The sequence below is a fragment of the Rattus norvegicus genome, chromosome 6, assembly GCF_036323735.1.
Source record: "Rattus norvegicus strain BN/NHsdMcwi chromosome 6, GRCr8, whole genome shotgun sequence".
NCBI classification, from domain to species: domain Eukaryota; kingdom Metazoa; phylum Chordata; class Mammalia; order Rodentia; family Muridae; genus Rattus; species Rattus norvegicus.
The window spans coordinates 100,367,853-100,389,052 of record NC_086024.1 but is presented as its reverse complement, the minus strand read 5'-3'; the positions used below and the strand labels follow the sequence as shown (position 1 = coordinate 100,389,052).

Genomic DNA, 21,200 nt, shown 5'->3' with positions numbered 1-21,200 from the left:
TACAAATAAGTGTGTGTGTGTCTGTATATAAATACATGTTGTATGTGTATATTTACCATACATATAAATGTATAGATATATCATATTGTGCATATATCGCTATATAAATTTATATATCATATACATACGTGTTACATATCACATATATACGATCTAGATCACATATTATATGTGTGATATATACATGTATATGTATCATATATATCGCATGCTGCCTGTCACTGGTGAAGGATTTTCAGTGATGCTCACTGTTTACAAGGAAGTTACCTCTCCTGTAAGTCATTCAGAGAAGCACTGCAATCCTTTCCTTCCTTCTCCAAAATGCTTTCTTCTTGCTGAGGCTTTAATTCTGACGTCTGGCTAAAATTCTTAATGGGTTCCATCGCCTAAGCAAATATGCAAAATAGTAAAGACGATTACTTAAACACATTTACATGTCTGCAAACTTAAATGCTTCATGCTCAGGGATGGTTCTTCATATCCAGAATCAGGGAAGAATACAAGTCCTTGAAATGTCTCTGCTCGGAGCAAAACCTTCTCACACAGACGACACCTACTGTGCCGACTGCGGCCTCCCAACTGATAAAGGAATATTGTCAGGTTCCTGTGCTGACCTGCACCAGACCTCACGGGCTCAGTCAAAGGTGAAAGCCCTGAACACAAGCGTTCCTCATCCCCGCACTGTGGTATGTGTCAAATGCCAGCCTCCCTGCCTTCAGCAATTTAGCAAATCCAATTCCCAAGGGAAACAGAATTCATTCTACCGAGAAGCTAAATGAGCCTGTTCATCTCAACATATGCGGCTGTCTGTGATGACCGAGGCCAGCCTCCTTCACCTCAGCAGTAGCAGACACAATTTGTCCTCAGGATTCACTCAGAGTCCCTGGGACACTCTCGGTAGATTGCTAGGCACACCGCAGCTTTGGTTGCCATCGTTCTGACTCTCTGAGGAGCAGCCTTCCTTTCCTTTCATAAAGTGGGAAAGCTTAAGTGATGATTAGACTGATGCTCATGAGAACCAGATGCTTGCCCACTGAACCTATATGGAGTCTATTTGTGAAATATGTCACCCCATTTAACACCTTTTCAGTCGACAGCTGATTATCTGGTATCTCGAGTGGTGCCTTGCCATGCGCTGCCTCTCCATGGGCATCCCTTCCGCCATTCTCAGTTGTGATCAAGGCAGCCCTAGGAAGGAATCACGATTCCATATTAAAATAGAATGGGGAGGAATATGGAACCTAAAACGGCCATGATCATCCAATGTCATTTGATCGTGCAAACGGCTTCTTCTGGCTTTGTTCTGAGTCACCGCTCTTCTCACGAAGCACTAACCTTTCCTTCAGCGCCCCTCCCTGGGAAGACTGGAGGGTGGTGTGAATCTCAGAGGCACATTTCAGAAGTCTCTCTATCTTTTGTTCATAATCTCGGAGTGCTCTCTTCAGTTCTTGTTGATCCTCTGGTGAAGCCAGCTCTTCGCACAGCACCCTCAGGACACCCACATGGTGTTCGAGCTGGCACTCAATACTTTCCGGAGAAAAGCAAGCCTGGGGGAGGAGGGGAAAGCCGGGCTTCAGCTGAGGGCAAATGAAACTCCCGGTGTGTGTGTGACTCTGACAGCATGCTCTTTTATGGACTGCCTGCTATGCGCTGAGTATGGTTACGGATTTATGAACCGTCACGGGTTTATGGACCATTGTCTGTTGTGCGTTGAGTATGGTTACAGGGACGAGGGAAAAGCAATGAGGGAGTCGGCCCTAAAAGAGTCCCATTTCAGTAACTGACATGCAAATAATGGTCTGTAACTTCATGATGTTATGAGGACACCGCCACCTGCCTGCTTCACAGAGGGAGCCATCCCAGCTGGATGTGGAAAAGGACGAGGAGATCTCTAAGGGTGACTGGAGGATTGTCTTAGATTCTCTTCCTGTGGATATAGCCAGACATCCTGACGAAAGCAACTTAAGGAGGAAGGGTTTAGTTTATCTCACAGTTCCAAGTATACTCCATCATAGCAGGAAGGATAGGAAGCAGAGCTGGGGGTAGCTGGTCACACTGCTCCCACCACCAGGAAATGAAAGAATAGCTAGCACTGAGCTCACTTCCTCCACCTAACAGTCCAGAATCCCCTGTCTACGGAACAGCCTTACACATCTGTCAATCCAGATACCCCCCAACAGGCATGCCCGGAGACGCATCTCACAGGTAACTCTGCTTCTGTCAAGCTGACACTTAGCACAGCTATCACAGAGAAGTCATCTCCACCACTGACAGAAGATGACAGGTAGTAAATGTTCTGAGAGCACAGGTCCCTGCTGCTGTTGGAGTACCCAGGCTAGGAGAGGGACACCAGAGGGATGTCCTGGATCCTTCTGAAGATCTTAGGGCCATCCTTGGAGAGGGGAGAGGGTTACCACTGGGAGGCAGTAAAATGGGATCTGTGCCTCGAAAGGCTAGTTCTGGGGCCCGGGGCTATCTCTGAGTTGGTAGAGTGCCCATCTTATGTGCATGATGCCTTGGTTTTCAATCCCCAGCGCCGTTCCCTACCCCACAAACCAGCAAACTGTTGTGGTGAAAGATGATCAAGCCACTTTCTTCCTAACGACATAAGGGAAGTGGCAACAGGGTGGGGAGAGGAGACACTGCTGTGCTAACGGAATCTGCTTCTCAGTAACTGAGCTCAGATGAATGGGAGAAGGGGAAGGAGAAGACCGTGGGCACAGCCCAGCCTGATGCTGAGAAGGGAAGGGAGCAAAGTGTGAAAGTGTGAGAGGCGAGGTTACAGGCTCCATTCCAGACCCAGGAACCTAAAGTCACCGAGAATACCCGTGATGCCTATCAGGCAGGAGCAGACAGTAGAGATGGGGGTTGGAGAGGGGGTCTGCCAGAGAAAGACTTGGGCACAGCCATAAACAGACAAATAGTCTTATAAAATTGCATAGTAAGGATGGACTCAAGTAGTGAAAACTGCAGACTGTCCTTTCCAAAAACTAAAACATTAAGGAAAATGGGAAAAAATTTGTAAAGGATAGTAAAACTATAGCTCCATATATAAATATATACGTGTTACAGATATATGTTACATATACGTATATATTATACACATATATCTTATATATCATATGCATATATGTGTATATATACATATATAATAGGTATCTAGATGTCTGTGCAAGCAAGAGTAACATTGTGAGAGCCTCAGAAACTGACAGTTAAGAAGAAATGCAAAGAGGACTGAGCCCTATCAAACACACAGACCCATTCAAATAGGCTGCAGACAAAAAGAAGTCATCAGGCTGGCCCCCAGGTTCCTACATGAATCGATTAGCTCATTTTCACAAAAGCTCTACTTTTGAGGACCCCATGTCCTTAAAGAACTATTTGTACTACAGCTAGGGACACCATATCCTTATAAAACTATCTGTACTACAGCAAGGGACCCCATATCCTTATAAAACCATCTGTTCTACAGCAATGGTTGAGGTAGTGATGAGCAGTCTCAGGAGCAGGCAGTACCCAACCATCATGATCAAAACGTGGAACAAAAACTCATGGCTGAGATTTCTCCCTTTTGATGAAGAAAGCACAGGATCCAGTCAGAGCCCAGACTGAGCACTTGACCAGGGGAGACCAGGGGAGTAAGCAGACTCAAGGGATTTCCACGACACAGCCAATCAGAGGCCGTGAACTTGCACAGCCAATCAGAGGCCGTGAACTTGCACAGCCAATCAGAGGCCGTGAACTTACACAGCCAACAGAAGGCAAACGGCGATGGGCACGCAACGCTTTACCTCGTGTTCCTTGCGGAGGCCCCTGGTCCTCCCTCTACCGATAAGCTTCTTTTCTTTATTTATTTGCTTTTCAAGTTTTGCAATATTGTCTCTAAGCTTTCCTTCTTCAATGTCTATTTTTAGTTGTTGGAGATACAAAGAAATTTCTTGACGGAGAGGCTGCAAAGGACAAAAGAGTGTGTTAATCACAAGGGGACAATGCACTGTCTCTCTTTCCAGTTACAATGAACCGGCCATAGTAATAAGAAAATGGAAGCAACGCCTGCACAACCTGTTCATTCACCCTCTTTATCTTTGAGAAGAGTGTTTTAAAACATCCCAGATCCTAAACACATTTCTTTTTCTAACAACTAAAAGAATGTGTTTTAAACTGAAAGATGCTGTAGAGAAAATGAAAGAAAAGCCACAGTCTGGGGAGGATAGACATTAAAAAGACATCTAAGCTAAGGATACATGACAAATGTATGAATGGGGTCCGGGGGCAGACAAAAAGAATCACAGGTGACAGCATGGATCTGAGGAAGCACAGGCTTTGGCTAATAAAACACCATATTGGCTCACTCACTGGGACAAATTCAAACTCTCTGAGCTGTCTGCACTGATTCCTTGAAGTGAAAACTGTTCTAAAATAACAGCCCATCCAAAGTCATCGCTTGAGGGGCAGAGGCAGGTAGATATCTATGAGTTCAAAGCTAGCCTAGTCTACACAGTGAATTCCAGGCCAGCCAAGGCTACAGATGAGACCCTGTCTAGAAAACAAAACAAAAAATAAGTTTGTCTGAAAAGCATTAATAGATTTTAATCTAATTACATAGACATCCCTTGGTCCAGAACCCTCTCTCCAACAGAGATACTAAAAATCTGAGCACGCTTAAGTCCTTTTTGAAAAAGTGCCACATTATCTACACACATTCTCCAACACACTGCAAGTCATCTCGAGGTTATATATAATTCTTAACATAATGTAAATGCTGTGCAAATAGCTGTTATACTGTATTCTTTAATGAATCATGGATGGGGGGCAGGGTGGGGGAGACAAGGCCACACACCTTCAGAGTAGACGAAAACATTTTTGACCCACAGTTGGTTGAATGCATGGACACAGAACCCAAAGATATGGAGAACTGACTATACTCATTAGACACATATATTCATATTATAATTATCATTTTTGAACATATCCTCTTTGACATATGTAAATCTTGGTAATAACCTGCCAGTTAAATTGTGTTACTCTCATTTTACCAATGAAGTTTCTAAAAGTTCAATAACCTGCCCAGGGTCCCAGTTTCACCTCCACAAAAGCCTCTCCGTGCCTAGGGAAGTCTGCATGGACACCAGCTTCACTGTATTATCTCAGTCAGGATCCAGTCAGGAAATTAGAAACATGCCCGACTTCTCATTCTGGGGAAATTAAATGGCTCCAGGCATGAAAGTTTAGACCAGTCAAACTGAAGAGGAAAAGGCCGTCTATCAAAAAGCAGCAGGAGGAAGCTTCTCTGCCCCTGGGCTTGAGGACTTCCTGAAGCCTAGGGAAGAGAGAGCCATGATCCTCCCATGCTGGAGAAGACAGGCTGCTGCTGAGATACTGTGGAGAGGTGGAGAGAGAAACCATGTAGGCATTCCTCTTCGTCCAGCAGCCCTCAGATCTATAGGGTGAATCACAGGCTGAGGGAGACACCAGTTGAAACAGCCTGGGACCAGCACCTCTAATGCAAACCTATCACGGAGTAGACAGAGGAGGCCTGTGATAGCTCTGAAGATGACCGGGCACAGGACCAGAGCCACAAGCCCAAGGCCCTGAGGCTCTCACCTCCCACTTGGCACACGCATCTCGACTCTGTTCTTCCAACTGTAGCTTCACGCCGCCAGGAACGGTACACTTCAGTTCTTCAACAGCTTGAAGATACTTGGCCAGGCTATTGGCATTAAAAATTTCCAATGCTTCCTGAAAAGAAAAATTATGAAAATCTGGTGATACTGCCAGACCCTCTGAGCTAACTTGATGTATCGTGAGCAGGAAGGAGCGTAGAGGGAGTTGACGGTGATGAATACTCACAGGGGGCATTCTGTAGTTAAGTTGAGACTGATGACCTATTTCCATAGCTTGACTTCTTTCAAAAAGATTACAAACTATGTTTTATTGAAAGGTCTTTACCTTCTTGGTATTCAAAACGATCAAGTTAGCATACATTAAGGCAAAAATTTACTGTAGGATTTATGTGGCAAATATTTCATACTCTGCAAGAGCAGTGTTATATAGCCAGGAAGTACCACTCATTACCTCATTATTAACTTAGTCTTGCCCAAGGCCAGGCCACAGACAGTCCATAGACAGGTCACCCTAAAAAGCTGCAGGAAACAGCTGGGGACAGCCTTGCTGGATCCGTCTTGGCTCCTCCCTGTCATGTTCTCTGAGCGCAGGAACCTGGCTCAAGTAACCAATGAATAGCAGAAGCAAAAACAGGTTGGGAAGTTTCTGAGAAGGGCTGAAGTCCACAGAAGAAGGAAAGATCAGGCAATCAAATAGGATAGAAACTTGTTCATTCACACAATACACAGTTAATAAGCACCAACTGTAGACACATCAAAATACCCTTCACGCCATTTTTCCCCAATAACTGAAAACACTACCTTCCCATCAGTGGAGTTCAGGGCTGTCGGGATAGTACCTGCCAGGGGCTGGTCTGACTTCTGTGATGAAAATGTATACTCGATAAATGCCAGTCCAAAACAGAGAATCCCCAGCCTCAAATTAAGACTATGGGACAGGGCTGGGGATTTAGCTCAGTGGTAGAGCGCTTACTTAGGAAGCGCAAGGCCCTGGGTTCGGTCCCCAGCTCCGAAAAAAAGAACCAAAAAAAAAAAAAAAAAAAAAAAAAGACTATGGGACAAAAGCTGATGTTCTTCCCGCACCTAGAAACTCAACTTGTTTTTCTCTTTTCTTCATTCATGTGTTTGATTTATGCACAGGTGTGTTTGTGTGCCTGTGTGTGACCACGTGCATGTAGGTGTCTGTGGAGGCCAGAAGAGGTTATTGGATCACCTGAAATTGGAATTACAAGCAGTTATAAGCTTCCCAGTGTAGGTTCTGGGAACCGAACCCAGGTCCTCAGCAAAAAACGGTGCTCTGGACCATGGGCCATCTCTCCAGCCAATCTCTCTTCTTCTTTACAAGTCTTTCTGGACTCTTCTGAAATCCACCTTAGCAACTAACTGGCTGAGTGACTTCTTGCTTTTCTGAATCTTATGTAGCTCGGGCTGGCCTCCAACTACTAGATAGTGTAAAAGGGGACTGGGGACTCAAGATTCTCCTGCCACAGCCTCCTAAGCTCTGAGATTCCAGGAGTGTGCCACTGGAAGGCTGTCCAGGCTCCCACTCACACACACACACACACACACACACACACACAGAGAGAGAGAGAGAGAGAGACAGACAGATAGAGAGAGACAGAGAGAGAGAGAGAGAGACAGACAGACAGAGACAGAGAGACAGAGAGACAGATACATCCGAGACACAAACAGACACACAGACACACATAAACACATACGTACAGACACAGAGACGGATACACGTGCACACAGACACACACATAGACAGACACACACAGACACAGAGCCACACATACACCACACAGAGACACACACACAAGCACACAGACACACAGACACACAGACACAGACAGCCAGACAGCCAGACACACACACACACACACACACACACACACACACACACACAGACTCACGTGGGAGGGAGGACTAGCTAAGAAAAGGAAAGGTCAATGGGTGTGAGAAGGGGCTGAGAAAAATATTTTCATGCACGAAAATGTCACAATGAAACTAGGATGGGTAATACAGACGTAAGCACACACACCTAGAAACTAATAAATAAAAAACTCCACAAGAAGCAAACCCTCTCTATACAAAACAACACTATTGGGTCTTTAAGTTACAGATAAGTACATGATTATGAAAATTTTCTCAAAGGAATTTAATAATAGTATTTATATTCATAGAGTTTAACAATATGCTTCTGTGCACTTTTTTTCCCCATTTAGAGCCTTAGCAAGTCAGGGACCTGGGTTGTACTGAATTAAGACATTCATTTTACACTAAAAAAAAAAAAAAAAAAGCCAGAGAAACCAAACTTCTCCATCTTGGAATCAGCTGTGCTCTCTGTACTGTTCTTTACTTGAATATTTATTCCTAATACTATCAGGCGAGCAACATCTAATACCGGGAAAACTTTTCAAGTTAAAAAGCAGTTCTGTCTGTAATCCACTGAAGGCAGCAGGTAGGCCTCAAGCACAGGGGAGTGGATAACCGTCTCCATGGGAACAGGCTGCCCACCTTGTACTTTGAAGTGAGTCCACCAGGGCGCTCTCTTTGCCCAAGTAACTGCTCAGCTCTGGCGATGGAGGACTCCAGCTCCCTCTGTGCCTCCTCCACCTTCAGCCTCAGGTCTAGCTCCAGTGGTCCATCACTTAAGTTCCTCAGCGCGGCAGACAATTCTACCACGGTCATCTGCGAAGGAAGAAAATAAAAAATTCTCAAGTTAACCACTGAGCCGGCTTCTTACTAAATTCCTGTGTTTCCAATAATTTTTCTAGTAGTTTATCTTATAATCAGGCATATAAATAAATAATTGAAAACATCTCTGTTTTCCAATATGCTCTACATTATAAGGAAGTAAAATATAATGTAAAATTAATATTTTTATAAAGTATTTCCAAGATTCTGGCCAGATCTTCCTCTTGGCCCACCCATCAACCATTTGGTTCTTAGCAATAAATTGATTAAATAAAAAGCATTAACTAGAGACCTGAACTCCCTTCTTAGCTTCTTGAATCTTGGCCTGAAGGCCAGCTCTGAGGACATTTTGGAAGGACTCCAGGTTTGAAGCACTTTGATCATGCCTCTGTAAAGCATCTTCGGTTCTGGCCAGAAGTTCCTCATGCTCAGAGCCTTTAGCAATAAGATACTATAAAACAAAGCAGAGATTGCAGTAAATATTCTAAGTCACACACTAACATATGTCCGGAAACTAGAAAACAATAACTATTAATCCAGAATGAGGAAAACTTGTATTCTAATAAATGTTCTTGTTAAAGACATTTTGAGCTTGGGATATGGCTCAGTTGGGACAGTGCCTGCTTTACACGTGTGCAGCTGAGTTCCATTTACCATATAAAGAAAGTCAGGAGTGCTGGAGCACAGCTGTGATCAGAAATAAGGGCATCCTTAGCTTACACAAGTTTGAGGCCAAGCTAGAATGCAAGCAGTACTACCCCAAAATATGAATAAATAAGGAGCAATGGCTCACAGATAAGGAACGCTTGCTGCTCTCGCAGAGGACCTGAGTTTGGATCGCAATACCCACATCAGATGGTTAATAACTGCCTGTAGCTCAAGCTTCAGGAAGACACCCTCTTCTGTCATAACAGCATGTGCTCGAAACCACACAGAGATGCCCCCCCCCCACAGACACACAGATAAATCATAAATCTTGCCAAGTGTAGGTGGCACATTCCTTTAATCCCAGAATTTGGGAGACAGAGGCAGGCAGATCTCTGAGTTTGAGACTAGCCTTGTTTATACAGTAAGTTCCAGGACAACCAGGACCATATATCTCAAAACACACATACGCACACACACAAAACAAAAACAAAACAGAAAAAAAAAAAACAACAACCAAAAAAGCAAAAAAAGAATAAATATATTTGTAAAATAATAAAGCATAAAATTTAAAACATTTGGACGACTATATTAACACATTCAGATTCTGACAAGATCTTATATAGAATTTTTCTTTATTCCCTTTACATCCTGATCACAGCCCCCTACCCTCTTCTCTTCCCAGTCTTACCCTTACAAATCCTTCTCCCTATGCCCCCTCCCCTTCTCCTTAGAGAAGGGAGTCCCTCTTGGGTACCACCCCACCCTGGGGCATCTAGTCCCAGCAGGAGTAGGCACATCTCTCCCACTGATGTCCAACCAGGCTGTCCAGGTAGGGAAAGGGAATCCAACAGCAGGGAACCTAGACAGCCCCTATTCCACTTTTTAGGGCACCTGCATGAAGACTTTCGAGGCCTTTAAAGAGGAAACAAATAAATCCCTTAAAGTAATACAGGAACATACAATCAAACAGGTGAGGGAAATGAATAAAACTGTTCAAGATGTAAGAATGGAAATAGAAGCAATAAAGAGAACACAAACTGAGGGAATCCTGGAGACGGAAAACCCAGGGAAGGTACAGGAACTGCAGGTGAGAGCATCACCAACAGAATGCAAGATATGAGAGAGAGAACCTCAGACATAGGAGATACCATAGAAGAAATGGATACATCAGTCAAGGAAAACGTTAAATCTAAAAACTTCCTGACACAAAGCATCCAGGAAATCTGGGATAACAGGAAAAGACCTAAACTAAGAACAACAGGAATAGAAGATGAAGAGACCCAGCTCCAAGGACCAGAAAATATTTTCAACAATATCACAGAAGAAAAATTCCCCAACCTAAAAGATAGAATATTCTTTATAAACATTCCAATAAAATAAAAACTAGAGCTAATACAATGCCAATAAAAATAAACTGGGAGAATAACAACTTTTAAAAATAAAATTGTTCTTAGTCAAACTTGAAGGGGATCCAATAAATGGTATTAGAGAAAACGACTACTAAAATAATCTTTTAACAACTGTGTCTTAAAACATACAAAGGTAAATTCCAGATGGGTCAGAAATTGATTTGTAAAATACAAGGCCTCAGTGAAGAACAACGTCTTTAAGAAAATCAGCGTGCTGCTCGACGACAGGCTCTACTCAGGAGTGCAGGTAGAGAAAGACGTGACTGCAGAAAGGCACATGCTTCCTCTGTAAAACACGCTATTAAAAGGTTAATAATTTAGTAAAAACTACTGCCATGGGGATGAAAACAGACCAGAGTTCAAAGAGCTTATGTAATTCATTAAGAAAATTCCGAAAATCCCAGTCTCATGGCTGCAGTCCTGGCCAAGCAAGAAGCTGAGGCAGGAGGTCACCAAGACAGGCCTGCTTGGTTACAGAATGGCTTCCAGGCCAGTCTGAAACCTAGTGAGACCCCTTCTTAAAGTAAAGAATGCAAAAGGGCTGAGATTATAGTTCAATCGCAGGTGCCTTCCTACAATGTTCAAGGCCCTAGGTTCAGTCCTTAGTAACACACATGCAGGGACACACACACACACACACACACACACACACACACACACACACACTCCCCCAAAAAGTTAATTTCCAAAGGAAACACTGAAATGAAAGAACACAGACTACATAGAATTACATGTCTAATAAGCACATGTGATGGTTATTCCTGGTTGTCAACTTGACTACATCTGGAATGAACTACAATCCAGAGATGGAGGGCGCATACATGATCCAGAGTTCGAGGCATAATGGCCAGGAAAAGCTTAGGCACAGACAAGGTAGTACACGTCTTTAATCCCAGGAGACACAGGCTAGCAGGTCTGTGAGTTCAAGGCTAGTCTGGGACAGAGCAAGTTCCAAATCCAGGCATGGTGGTACACATCTTTAATTTGGACCACTCCTGCTGGAAGCCTACACAAGGACAATGGAAGAAGAACTGTTTGTCTTGCACTTGCTAGCACATCCGATAACCTACTTCTTCAGAATTCCAGCTTATACAGAAGACCAGCTGAAACACCCAGCCTCGTAGCACTGAGCAACTGCTAGATTCTTGGACTTCCCATTCACAGCTGCCCATTGTTGGGCAAGTTGGACTGAGGACTGAAACTCATTCCAATAACTTCCCTGAATATATAAGATAATGCACAAGTTCTGTGACTCTAGAGAACCCTGACAAATACAGCATGTAAAAGACAATTCAATATTGTATGTAAACAATGACTTTCTAGCCTTCAAGTTAGCATTAAAAAAAAGTTAACAGCATCTCAGGAGCAGGAGGGATATGATAAACCAGAAGTCAGGCAGGGAACCCAAGCAGCTCTGACTGGTTTCCACGGAGCGGGACAGTGGCGATTTTATCTTTGTGAAATTAGAACATTCCCTTCAGATCTGACTTTTTCTCTTTCCTGATCATATAAAAAGTAACAAACAAGCTCATAGAACAGACAGAGGCAGTGCCTGAAGACAAGGCCCCTTTCTCCAGCCTCCTCCCTCACCCCCAATCACTCCTTAGCATTGACTTTAAGTATGTCTGTGTCTGCCAGGAACCGAGCACAGGCAGGGCCAAGACACACGAGGAAGTTAATGTTCTCTTCTTACAGATAGTTTTCTGTGGATATGAAAGTATAAAGTGTGAAAGCACAGCTCTTTTAAAAACAGAAACAGACCATTCATGTTATTTAGAGGCCCACCTAATCTTAAAACACACCTTCTGGGCTGGCATTGTAGTGCTCGCCCAGGACGTATAGGCAGGAAGGCTCAGGAGCTCAGGCATGTGAGGCCATCCCATCCGCATGAATTCTGTCCCACCCAACTCCCAAAAATATAAGTAAGTCAATAATAAATGAAATATATATGATCTACTATTTTGATATAATAGAGATTACTTAACTCTCTAATTACTGAAGTGATTACAGCATGATTATATTCTTACTATTTATAAGAAGGATCATTTTATTGGTTTTTAATTAGTCTTAAAATAATTTGAAATGGAAACAAAAAAATTATACTCTAGGGCCGGCAAGATGGCTGTGTTAGTAAGGGTGTTTGTCACCACCCTAATGATCTGAGTTTAATCCCTGGGACCCACGTGGTTTAAGAAGAGATTCAATTCCTGAAGGTTACTTTGATATCCTTCGCCAAAGTAAATAAATGTAATTAAAGAAAAAATTAAAATTATCTTAAGAATCTGTTTAATGTTGGAATGTATTTCATGTCTTTCACTAAAACAAACTGCAGATGATCTAAATTTTTAAAAAACAGAATAAAAAAACTAGCAGATAAAGTTCTTTTAATGTTATTTTGTAAGAATACTTTTCAAACTACTAAGTTATCACCCTCACAAACAATGAAAATATTGCAGGTTGAGATATATAGGCCTTTCCAGCAATGTAGGTGTAGAAAAGTATGCAATGTTTATTCCTAAACTTCCTATGTTGGCCCAGTTACGACGTGCCTGCTCCCTGATGGTACAGTTGTGCTGGAATTCAGTTAAAATCCTCAGTTATCCCAAGTAATACCGAGATACACCTGCACCTCATGGCTTCTTACTCGAGGCAACCTCTGGAGGATGAATGCAGAATGGAATTCAAACATGCCAGTCACCCTCCATCAGTGAGTGAGTCGGGGGCATGGTGGTTAAATGGGAGAACCTTCAAGGCACAGATTACGGAATCCGTATGTTTCCATTGTAGCTAGCCACCAAAGACAGACTGCGCTCATCTTCCTGCCTCTCCAACAGAATATTATAATCCCCACATTATAGGCAGGAAATGAGACCGTACGCATATAGGGCACTCCAAGCATACAATGTGACGAGGGATCAGTGATCAGAGTCCCGGCCATTATAAAATTTCCCGATAAGGAAAACTAAATGCAGACTAATTACCCTTTAACCTGTTTTGTTTATCTTAAAGCACAAGCCCACGCGAGTTTCCAATCATGAATGTTCCCTCTTAAACATGCTCATGGCCATACCTGCAAGATGTCCGATGAGGAGCCATCCTCATGGTCTTGATGTCGAAGAAGATCCAAGATGGATTTGGTATCTGACCCCCAGATCTCCACCTGTGTGAGGAGTCCTTCAACTTCTTCAGAGACTTTGGACACGTTCAGTGGACCGGCTGACTCCTCCTCTTCTGCTTCCTGCTTTTCCACAGCCTACAACATTCAGAACGATCACCAAGAAGATGTCATTGCAATATAAAAACATTAGGATATAAACACATATCCTAAAAAATGTGAATTTAACACCAAGTTACATAGTGCTTGCTTAATGACAAGGACAGAGAAACTCTTAGGTATCTATTCCTAATGAGACGTTTGTTAGGTTTCCTGCCACTGTGTGCGCATCACAGAGCAGACATCATTATACAGACCCAGATTGTAGAGCCTACTAGAAAGCTAAGCTTTGTGTTAGAGCTACTGTCACGTATTTGGTCTGCACACAACTGCACGCTTGCAATGTAAGATCTTGGTTTGACAGTGATAATATGAAAGTGTGCATCACTTTAAAAGTGAGAAGGCTGGGGGTTGGGGATTTAGCTCAGTGGTAGAGCGCTTGCCTAGCAAGCGCAAGGCCCTGGGTTAGGTCCCCAGCTCCTAAAAAAAGAAAAGAAAAGAAAAAAAAGTGAAAAGGCTGATTATGCATGCTATTTTAATCATATCAGTTCTGTCAGCTATGTGGCATTATCTCATTTTATAAGTAACACTGAAGTTTAGAAAATTAATCTGAATAAACTTGAGTAAACTCGTAGACAGCTAAATTTAGCTATTACTAACAGGAATTGTACAATATCATTGAAAAGAGTCAGAGCCAGGCACGAGGTCACACATCCCAGCATTTAGGAGTCCAGTACTCTGAAGCAGGAGGACTGTAATCTCTAGGACAGCCTGGGTTACATAGTAATACTATGTCTCAAAGGGGGAAAAAGTAAAAAGGGATACTCTGCATATGGTAGCTCATGTCTGTAACCAGTACTCAGGAGGCTGAGGCAGAAGGATTGCTGTGAGTTTGAAGACAGCCTGGGCTACATAGCAAGACTCTCTCTCTCTCTCTCTCTCTCTCTCTCTCTCTCTCTCTCTCTCTCTCTCTCTCACACACACACACACACACACACACACACACACACACACACACACACACACACACATTTAAAATAATAAAGAAGGCTTTGACAAATCTTCAGAAGTAACTGACTGGGCACTCACTAACACTCTCAGTCTTCTGTAGGCTGGCAGCTTTGCACAACCAACACTGTCACAGTTGGTTCTAGCCAGGCATCCCAATACTCAGGATCTCTCTGAGTTTGAGACCAGCTTGGCTTACTTACTGAGTTCAAGAGTAGCCAGCGTTACACAGAGAGACCCTGTATCAACACACACATGCACATGTATGTGTGTGTGTGTGTGTATATATATGTATATATAATATATAATATATATTATGTTATGTTATATCATTTATATATATGAACATTTTAAGGGTTCAGAGACTTATATTTTAAAGACTGTCACATAAACTGAGACCCTTCCAGATTTTCTATGATTACATTCCTTTTTTGTTTGTTTTCATTCAGTGGTTCAGACAAACCCCCAGCTTCCTATATGCCACCAAAGTGAGACCTCTATCTCCATGCTATTGGCCCATCAGGCATTCTTTTCTTTTCATATATATATAATTTATACTTATTTATTACTTATTTAATATATGTGAGTACACTGTCGCTGTCTTCAGACGCACCAGAAGAAGACATCGGATCCTATTACAGATGGTTGTAAGCCACCATGTGGTTGCTGGAAATTGAACTCAGGACCTCAGGAAGAGCAGTGAGTGCTCTTAACCACTGAGCCATCCCTCCAGCACTTCTTTTCTTTTTTTAATTTTTATTTTATGTCTATCAGTGTTTGGTTGTGTAGGAATAATGTTTATATGCACTGTGTGAAGATGTGTTTTGGTACTTCTTGCCTACCTGAGGCACCTTCTGATTGGTCAAAATAAAAAGCTGATAGCCAATAAACTGAAACAGGATCAGAAGGGGGGACATCCAGAGAGAGAGAGAGAGAGAGAGAGAGAGAGAGAGAGGGAGAGAGAGGGAGAGAGAGGGAGAGAGAGGAACTCTGGGAAATAGGTGTGAGATTTGCCATCCGGACTTGAGAACAAACACATGATAAAACAGTATAAACATAAATACAGATTAGTACGACTGAGTTATGAGCTAATCTGGGAAGAAGCCTAGCTTAAGGCCCAGGCCTTTACTAATAGATAATCAACCTCTGAGGAGTCATTCAGGAATTCGGGTGTGGGTGGAGAAGCCAGAGGTCATAGCCGGCAGGTATGTTTGCACACCTGATGTGTGCTCGGTGCCTTCAGAAGTGAGAAGAGAGTGTTGAATCCCTTGGAACTGGAGTCAGTCAGTTGTGGATCACCATGTGGATGGCTGGGAATTGAACTTGGCTACTAAACAAGTGTGGCAAGCACCCCAACCCCTGAGCCATCTCTCCCTCTGTTAGGCATTCTGATTTCTGAAAACATTAGCACTCCTCCTGCCAGCTGGCTTAAGGCACTCAAAATCACTTATGTAAGGTGATATTCAGCTGGCTTAGCGGTGTGGCTCATATCTGAAGTCATGGGTATTACTGTCACACAGGTAGCTTTGACTACCATTTCATAGTCTTACTTACACTCTACCATCCTCCACTTGTCCACCACAACAAACAGTATTAGTTATACTTTCTTCATTTCCACAGAAAGTAAGCAACACAAGTAAGAGGTTGGTGGCTAGCCAACGCTGCAAGCCGCCAGGTGTGCCCAGCCTGTGGCCCACCGGCTGCATGTGGCTGAGGAGACCTAGGAGATGGCCCAGCACAAAGTCGCAAACTAATTTACACCATTAGGTTGGCTTCTGTTTGTTCAGGTAACTCAATACTTGAGTGTAAACTCTGTAGGTGACACCAGGTTGGACACACCCAATGGAACACTTGAAACACTAGTCAGAAGTTCTCCAAAAAAATACAAACTTGATTAACACCTTCAAAAGTCCTGTCTACTTTTATTGACATAGAAGCACAGAGTGGGTGGACAGGCGTGAAGTGACTCCACGAGTGGACCGACGAAAGCAGGTCCTTAATCAACTGTGTTGTGGCTGTTACCTAGCAATGCCTACTCATTGTTCTAACCATCCTTTCCTGAGGAAAAGTAACAAAGCTACATCATCCCTTTGTGTGTGGGCCAAGTGAACCAGCCTTACCTTTATGTCCTCATCGTGGCTTCTACCAGGCTCTGCTGACATAGCTGACTCCTTAGACAGACTCGTTCCAGAACTGTTCACAGAGGGCTGGTCTTGAACTCTCATGAGTGGCAGTTTCAATTCCTATACAAATTAATTTTGTAAGTTTAGCACTCATGTTTCTACTTCTTTGATAATATGTATCGAAAACAGTAAGTGGAAAGATATAGTTAAATATACTTTTTTTTTCCTTTTCTTTTTTCCGGAGCTGGGGACCGAACCCAGGGCCTTGCGCTTGCTAGGCAAGCGCTCTACCACTGAGCTAAATCCCCAACCCTTTAAATATACTTTTAAGATATATCAGTTAACAATAGTGTTGTGAAATGTGTATTTATTATTCCAGGTGTGGTGGTGCACACCAGAAGTCCCAGCACTTGGAAGGTGGAGGCAGGAAAATCAAGTATGCAAATCAGCTATGCAAACAGTTCGTCAGAAACACACAAAGAATGTCTACTGAAAATACCTAAGAAACTGTTATGAATAAGTAAAAGACTAACTTAAAAATTTTATTATAATTCTGTTTTATGATAAATATTAACGTAAAGATGAGTAAGGTCATGTATAGGCTCTTAAGGAGTTTGGACAGGTAAAGCAATGTTTACATTTTTGGTAAAGGAACTGACATGCAGACATATATTAGAAAAGGCCCAAACATCAAACGTTTTCTTCAGTATATATGTACCCCAAATAAATTAAAAACACCTTTATGCATATGTTCATAACTGCAGTGGCTCTAATAGCCCACACAGCCAGAAGAGCCAAAATGTGTGTCAGGCGGTAGATAAAAACAACCTGGCATAGTCCCACGATAGACTTCTACCCTCCAGTGAGAAGGAACGAAACGCAGTTACGCAAAACTCGGCATGAACCTGAAAAGCGCTGTGCCGCGGGCGCATTAAGCCAGTCGTGAGGCAGCACATAGGATTCTATTCATAAGAAAAGTCCAAAACAGCAAATCTATAAACAAAGAAAATGGACTGGTGCTTATCGAGGGCTGGGAGGTTGGAGAGGAAATATTGACAGAAGCGATAGGTGCAGATCATCAGGAAAACTGACAGCCAGGCCAGCGTGAGCTCAGATCCCCAATATCCAGGTAGAGGGGGACACGTTTGTAATTCTGGGGCTGAGGAGTTACCGACGGTTTCACTGGAGTTTGCTGGCCAGCTAGCACGCACGTGCACACGCGCACCTACATGCATGAAGAGGTTTGCACAGATAGCATATACTCAAAAAAGAAAAAAAAAAAAAAACAAAACCTGACCATATCCGACAGCTCTAAAGCTGTGAATCTGCTAACTGGCGACAAGCTACACATGTATGACCACACATTATATCTCCAGAAAGCTTGTTTCTGGGATATAAAACCAGAACTTACGAGTGGGGTTTTCGTGATGAACTTTCTCCATCTTTTATTCAGCCTTCTCAGTTCTTTAGAAACAGATGACCCAACTTCTCTACTGCTGACGTCGATTAGAAAACTCCCCACCTCATTCAGAGAAGTGCATTTTGCATTCCACTGAGAGAGGGTCTCAATGGGAACCTACATAACAGATAAGTAACGGAAATGTTTAAATGTTATAACTGTATTTCTATTACCCATAAGTCTCTGCTAAGGTGCACTCTCCACAAGGCTGAGTGTAAAGGCCTTTGAGGAGAAACTGACTTCCTTCTTAAGAGAACTCGCCAGCTTGCTTTCTTGGGTTGCTGCCTGGCAGGTGCCTGGCACTGTCCTCCTGGCTCTGGACTCTTCAGAAGTGCCTGGTCAACTTTTCTACACGCCTGATAAATTAACAAAGGTTCCCAGAATCATTTGATCAGTAGAGGCCATACTGCGGCGTTAATGGTTTCAATAGAAGCAATGTTGCCCTCATACTGGTTTCATTTCGTCTCAAGGCCAAGAATTTCCTAAGTCATCTAGTCCACATATGCAATGCTGGCCCAGTGTCTGTGTGACAGATGCTACTAAGTCTCCTTTAAAATTAAAAGTCTCTTTCAAGATCTCTGCCACCTTTAGAGTCACATTCAAGATGGCGACTTTCCCCAGGTTTATGTTTATTTTAATATCAGACCCTGGAAGGCAGAAGAACTATTGGAAACCAGTGGTATGAACTTTTAGGATCAGCACAGGTGACAGGAGACGTGGGGACTTTCTAAGCCTAAGGTGCTCTCTGTGCACTCCTGTGCTCCCTGCACTTCATTCATACCAAGAGCCCACTGTCCACCAAGTCATTCTCCTCCACTGGGACAGTGTTCAGTGTGAAGGGCCAGCTTGGTCCACTTTCAATGAAGAAATCAAATGACAGAAACATGTGCTATTTCCTAGATTTCATATAAAAATAATAATTATATTGACATTCCTTCTGCACATCTGATACTAAAATATACACACCGCAGACGAGTTGCCATTTTGAGCACACAGTCCTGAGCCTCTGCCTTGACGATCTTGTTAGAGCCTTTGAACTCTCGAGTGGTCTCAGCAGTATCTGTCTCCTATTAAGTTGCTGCTATTAAGTTGCTGAACTAGAAACTAGATGACTTAAATTGGGACGTGTTAAATAATTCTTTCGCCTAGAGACTAAGTAAAACCATTCCAGAAATGTATTGGCCTCTATTAATCAAATGAGTCTGGGATCCTCTGTGGGAGGAAAATTCAGGAAAGATGTAAGGGTAAAAGGTTTTAACTAAACAGAAATGCAATCTTAAAAACAGTGATTAGGTAGGCATGGTAGTACGTCTCTCAATCCTGTCAGTAAGAAAGTTCCATGGAAACAGGAGAGCCTTGACTCTAAAGCCAGCCTAGATCATATAGCCAAGAACCTGTCTCCAGGTTCTTGATGGCGATGTGTTTTCTTAAAGCTGTATTATTTATATAAACACGTGTGAAGAAAATCCTCCCTGACAAATACATTAGGAGAAAAATTAAGTTCTTGCCAAGATCTTGAAGAATTTTCTAGAAGATATATTTACTCCTATGTGGACACTCAACCTCCAGAGTCAAAATGGGGGTCTTCCAAACAGAAAGAAATACAAAAGTAAGCCTAGCTGAGCATGGTAATGCATGCCTTTAATCCCAGAACTCAGAAGGCAGAGGCAGGAGGATTCCCTAACTTCAATGGTGGATGTAGTCAGTCGCCAAAAATGAAACGTAAAACTGGGACAGAGCCATTGACTTAAAAATACCTCTTTAATTTGTTCCTTCTTTGTCGCCTCTAAAGAAGCCTTTACTATGGAGAGGTCTTCCTCATAAGTGGCCCAGCTCGCCAGAACTCTTTGCAGGGTGGCCTTGGTGTCATGGATGTGTTGTCTGCACCTGTGAACATTCTTTCCCAGCGTCACATACTCCTCTTTAATACTCCCACATTCTCTGGCTACATCAGCAAAACAAACAAACAAAACTAGTCTTACAAAACAGTCTTCGTTTATAAATAATATTAAGGAAACGATTTGCATTGACTGACGAACAAGCATGTTCCCTAACAATAGCAAAAGCAAAAGAATCTTCCAAGGAAACCATACATGAAAACATTAACCTCCAAACCACTGAAATAAAACAAACGTCATCTTGAAATTATAGCTGTCCCGTTAAAAAGCAACTAGGATACTTTACCCAAGCTCTTATACATTTCTTCACATTTTCGAAAAGAAGTATCAAGTTGAGCTAGGAACTGTCTCTCTCCAGTAAATTTCTGTGAAGGAGAGGAAAAAAATATGGACAGATTTTACTTTGGAAAATATGCCAAGAAATCCAGAAAAAGAAGAAACCGTAAGCAAACACTTGTATGGGGAAAGACCACAGCTAAGCCATCTTGGAGGCCTTAGCCATCCTAGCTCCATCTTGACCACTGCCATCCTCGTCTTCTTACTCATTCCTCCAGCTCCTCTCTGACCACCACTAATGTTTTTCTCCAGGGAAACTGAAGCTAATGAGCCCTACAACGAAGCCCACCCAGCTAGGGAGAATTCCTGAGCTAATCCAGAGGCAGGAGAGGGAAGCCGATGCCCAGGCCCAGGCCGCAGCAGCTTACATGCCAGTCTTCCAGCAGGACTACCACAGACTCCTTGCTCCCATAAGCGCCGTTCCAAACATCCAACTTGGCCTTCGCTTCATCAAGCAAAGCGAGAACTGAGCACTTAGAGTCATGAAACTCCAGAAGAGAGATGAAGTTTTTACCCAAAACGTTGTTGATTCTGGAAAACAGGCAGGTTTTAGAATTGACAACGTGTCGGAAATGTCTGTTTGGCATTTAAAAAAATACTGTGATTTAATTTATTCAAACACGCAGAACTCAAATGTATCTTCAAGAGTGCCCCAGCCCTGTGTCGTGTGTGTGTGTGTGTGTGTGTGTGTGTGTGTGTGTGTGTCTATGTGTGTGTGTGTGTCTGTGTGTACCTGACTTTCCTTCTCTCTTTTCCCCCCTTAGAATAACGTAAAACAAACACT

General features: G+C 42.9%; 1 protein-coding gene across 12 annotated transcripts in view; it reads right to left on the bottom strand.

Annotated features, from left to right (window-relative positions):
* Positions 1-21,200, bottom strand: part of Syne2 (spectrin repeat containing nuclear envelope protein 2) — a 313,636-nt gene that overhangs the window by 197,312 nt on the left and 95,124 nt on the right. For all 12 annotated transcript variants that reach the window (NM_001427326.1, XM_039113258.2, XM_039113264.2 and 9 more), the window contains exons 14-26: positions 20,785-20,947; positions 20,367-20,445; positions 19,940-20,127; positions 18,135-18,299; positions 16,721-16,843; positions 13,449-13,631; positions 8,614-8,772; positions 8,142-8,315; positions 5,605-5,739; positions 3,792-3,950; positions 1,336-1,547; positions 1,083-1,188; positions 268-386 (exon numbers count right to left, since the gene is read on the bottom strand). In NM_001427326.1, coding sequence (NP_001414255.1) covers positions 268-386; positions 1,083-1,188; positions 1,336-1,547; positions 3,792-3,950; positions 5,605-5,739; positions 8,142-8,315; positions 8,614-8,772; positions 13,449-13,631; positions 16,721-16,843; positions 18,135-18,299; positions 19,940-20,127; positions 20,367-20,445; positions 20,785-20,947 — 1,965 coding nt within the window. The remainder of the gene's footprint in view (positions 1-267; positions 387-1,082; positions 1,189-1,335; positions 1,548-3,791; positions 3,951-5,604; positions 5,740-8,141; positions 8,316-8,613; positions 8,773-13,448; positions 13,632-16,720; positions 16,844-18,134; positions 18,300-19,939; positions 20,128-20,366; positions 20,446-20,784; positions 20,948-21,200) is intronic.